Consider the following 4,500-nt stretch of genomic DNA (forward strand, 5'->3'; position numbering starts at 1 on the left):
AGAAAAAAGAAATTGTTAGTCAAATGCTGACAAAAAGTTATAAAGATGTTTTTGTGTATAGTAATCACAAGAAGGCAGTGAGAGCTAAAGTCTCTTTTTTGTCTTGTCTTGGATAGTATTCATCATCTGTTGATGTTCCAAACTTTTATTAACTAAATTAAAGACAAAAAGTACCATTATTATTTATTATTTTTAAAAAATAGTTTTGTTTATTTTAGGATGAATCCATTTCTAAAGTATCTTTTTGTTCAGCTAGAAAAATTTGCTTTTGATAAGAATTGGGTCCCAGTCAAATTGGTGAGTTTAATTGTTTGAGAAAACAACAGTTTTACCACATTTCTATACTTTTTCCTTCCCCCACTCTCTTTCCTCTTGTTAGATATTGATTTACCCGAGTGTCTTATCTAAAAGGATCAGGTATACAACTTGAAGAAGTAGAGCTACCAGAAGAAAGTGGACCAGCACAACCTGAAGGTAATAGAACACACACACGCACACACACACAGACACAATGTAATTTAAAAGATTTAATTAAATGTTGTTCTTGTATTTGAGATTGGGAAAGGTGTATGCTGTATTGTCACAGTTAGCCTGAATGAGATAAGGCCATATACCACACTAAGTAGTTTTTCATACTATCATACACTGGTATTGGAATAAGTCTTGTGTGTTTGTTTTTTAGAAATAATAATTAAAGCCTACCGTAAACTGGGTATAGACTTTCTTATTTTAAATCATTCTGTCTATCAGTTTTTTAATGATGTATTTCCCAAAAATAGTAATAACAGAGTACATATGCACTCTTGGTAATAAGAAAGCTATTGAAAATCAACATTACAATAGCAACTAGACAGAGCACCTGCAGGTGCAGAAATTAATTTAAAATACTTTTACTAGAAAAAGGAATACAAGTGCTGTAAAATTACACAACTTATTTTAAAAACATAATAAAAATAAGGAAACTATTGTACATAAGTACATATGAAATAGACTATTGAGTGAGTCCTTATAAACTGGACAGAGCGTTAGCTCATTGTATGTAACACAAAAGATGGCAAAAGGCCATAGGAGTACAATTGATTAAAAGTACATGTTTATATAATGATAAATTAACACAAAAGATACAACCTACTACTAGTCTATGTTCATGAGTTATAATTATTATCACATAATCATTAGAAGCCTACTACATCATATCCAACCTCTTCCTCTAGAGATTTTTGCACTCTAATTGTTTGTTCCTTGTTGCGACCTCCTCTAGCAATAGAGAGCTTCCTCATTCTCTTCATGATGCATCCCATAATACTTATACTATAGATATTATACAAATAGCATGAATGATAGCTCGAATTCTCTGCTTACCCAATAACAAGGATGAATATAGCCAATATAAGCAATCCTACTCCACTTCCTAAAATTGCATCCTCCGTTTTCAGAGATCGAGCTTTACTTGTTTGTGGTGTTGATGTTTGTGTTGGTAATGTTGCAGTGTTTGTAATTGAGATAGTCACTGTTTAACATACAAAAATACCATTATTATGCACAACTATACATACCTTTGCAGTCAACAGCAGCTACTGGTCCATTATAACTTTTTCCATCATCCAGCTCAATTGTGTGATGCCTACAGTCCTCCAACATGTCTTCATTTCCAATACAATAAACGTTAGAGAACCTTATGGCTTTGTTGGACCTTGTATAAGGCGAATTATCAACTGCTTCCCCAGCTATATGCAAATATAAAACTAGAATCATTATAATAAGGTTTAGTTAGACTCACCAGATGTGCCATAGGCTTTGAGTTGCTTGCATACTACTCTAGCATCAGCATCATCCCAACCATTAGCAGAAACAAGAGTCCACACTCCATCAATGCAAGCCTCTACATATCCTTCATAGGAATGCTTTCCACCTGTAAGTCGTATAGACCCTTCACTGCAATCTGGCATAATAATTAATAATACATCACACCATCATGTTAAACTTACTGTCACGACAGAGGAGACCAACTCCAGCATAAGAGTAGCAATTAAAATTTGGTGCCACAACCTTTGAGCAGTCAGCAATGTAGTTCTCATGACCAAAGCACTCAACATTCCCATAGATTACTGGACCATCCCCAACTCCAAACTCACCATTGGTGTAAATAATAGCTCCTATACAAATGAGATAATAATTTTCCATATGTCCACTCATTCACTCACCCTTAACATCTCCATATCCAGCTTGTTTACAGGCTACATGAGCGGCAGATTTCCTAAAGTTGCTGGAACAGAAACCACCCCATACTCCATTAGTGCATATTTCCAATCGACCTTCCCTGTCTATTGTACCATTGACTAGTCGTATCTCTCCTTCATTGCAATCTGTCCTGTCTGTAATATATGTCAGTGATCTAGCCAGCATTTTGTCGCAATAAACAATATGTATATACAGTGAGCAAAGAAACAATTAGATATGGGTACTATTGCATTAATGTACAGTCTCAAATGTTTTATTTATAATATCTACATGTATGAACCTTCTATAATGCTAGTAGGAGTAATCAACTTAATAACTTACAGTAGCATTTAAGACCAAGTGAGGCAGGGCATGTACAACTATAAAAATTTTGAGTGAAGCTACAGTATCTGAGACCATTGCCAGGGCATCTCATATATGCTATTGATTCTATCCCAGTTGACACACCAAACCGACTGTCTCTATATAATACTGATACTATTGGAATAATAACAATTATTAGTATACCATCATTACTGTTTTGTGTATGTTGATATGTTTACTCAAAACACTCAGATATGCATTGTGTTTGCATTGTAACTTACAGTTTGTTGCAACTCGAGAGTCATCAAGGCTGTTACACAAAAGTGCACCAATTTGTGCTGAGTTGTAGTAATAATAATAGTATCCACTGTAATAACCATAGACATATTTACAGAATGGAGTCCATGCATTTCTATAGCAGATTTCAACTCTTCCCTCTATACTGGTTTCAGTGTCTTTCCCGTTGACTAATCTGGTCTTGTAATTTTCAGCACAGCTTTCATCTACAGTTTTGATCGTAACATTAGATTAACTGTTAAAATGATTCTATTTTTACTTTTTGGAGCTGTTGTGTCACATGTAAGATAAACAGTGGTTGACAGTGGATTACAGTAACGTGCAGTTTGTCTGTAGAAACTTGAATACCTGTTACAAAAATTCAAATTACTATAGCTACTACTACAAGAAGAATATGGTCCAAATCCAAAAATAGGCCATGGCCCAGAACCAATTTTATATTGAACATCTGCAAAATTACAGTATAAATCAATGATTGTATATTTGTGTATTTACTGTTTCCTGTGTAGCCTAACTGCTTGCAAGCTACTTTTGATGTACTACACCTCCATCTATAACCACAAACAGCTGTCCAGCGCCCATTATTATCACAGATTTGGAGCATTCCACTTAAACTGTTAGAGCTGGATGTCCTGTTATTGTACAGACGAATGGATCCACTTGTACATGTACCTGGTGTATATAATTATAATGAGAAAAAAGCTCATGGCTAATAATAGTGAGCAATACACAAATATGTACAAAATTACAATCTATATAGTTTTGTTATGTAGCCACTTACCCATATCAAAGTCACATTGGATATAAAGTGTGTCTCTTGCAGTATTACAGTAGTAATGTGCATAATAGCTTGTAACATAACTGGATGAATTTGTCAAGCAATTGACTATTGTATTGTTGTTATTGTAGCATGTAGGAGTAGAGGATGATAAGGTATATTTTGCAACATAACTTATTGTAGACCACGAGCCATTGTTTGATACTGTCAGTGGTGCTATAATAATGACAAGTGTGCATTAAGGTATAGAAAGAAAGGTATAGACAAACTTGGATTAGTGTGACCCAAATCATTACAGAGAGCAACCGAATATTCTTGCCTCCATTGATAGTCACAGACAGCAGTCCATTTCACACCATCACAAATTTGAAGCATCCCTTTAGTTTCATTAGCCTCTCCATTGTCATACAGACGTATATCTTCAAAATTACAGCTCCCTTCTGCAGAGTGATTATCAATGTTATACAGCTCACATTTATAAAATTTACCTGTAAGAGAAAGAAAAGCAATGAGAACTACTTCTGGTATCAATAATAAATTCTTCATGGCTCTCTGCATCCAACTGCTTGATAATGCACTGCAGTATCAATGCTGCCTTATAAAACAAAGCACTGCATCATTTCCTCCTTGTATGACCACTTGCATAATATACTATGGGAGCTAATACATGCATGCTATGTATAACAAAACTTTTTTTACTCAGTAACAGTTCAAAGTGCACTTTATGTAAGGGGTATTGTTTCAATCAAAGAGCATGAGTCAATAGATTTATGATACCGGTACTGTTAGTTTGTTTATACAAACCTGACTTTATGAATAGCTACTTGAGTTTTGTAAATACTGGGTGTGTTTATGTAAAAATGCATAGAAGTTTTTATAAA

The 4,500-nt window shown here is 34.4% G+C and overlaps 1 protein-coding gene across 1 annotated transcript; it reads right to left on the bottom strand.

Annotated features, from left to right (window-relative positions):
• Positions 1 to 874: 874 nt before the first annotated feature.
• LOC109582200 (scavenger receptor cysteine-rich domain superfamily protein) lies at positions 875 to 4,180 on the bottom strand. Its single transcript, XM_019996849.1, has 13 exons — positions 4,108 to 4,180; positions 3,889 to 4,059; positions 3,623 to 3,835; positions 3,337 to 3,513; positions 3,101 to 3,289; positions 2,826 to 3,047; positions 2,563 to 2,718; positions 2,205 to 2,375; positions 1,989 to 2,156; positions 1,781 to 1,942; positions 1,557 to 1,727; positions 1,363 to 1,510; positions 875 to 1,311 (listed from the first exon to the last, which is right to left on the bottom strand). Exons 1-13 carry the CDS (start codon positions 4,175 to 4,177, stop codon positions 1,176 to 1,178), a joined length of 2,154 nt encoding a protein of 717 aa, XP_019852408.1. The 5' UTR covers positions 4,178 to 4,180; the 3' UTR covers positions 875 to 1,175.
• Positions 4,181 to 4,500: the final 320 nt, after the last annotated feature.

Source organism: Amphimedon queenslandica, unplaced genomic scaffold, assembly GCF_000090795.2.
Source record: "Amphimedon queenslandica unplaced genomic scaffold, v1.1 AMPQUscaffold_13396, whole genome shotgun sequence".
NCBI classification, from domain to species: domain Eukaryota; kingdom Metazoa; phylum Porifera; class Demospongiae; order Haplosclerida; family Niphatidae; genus Amphimedon; species Amphimedon queenslandica.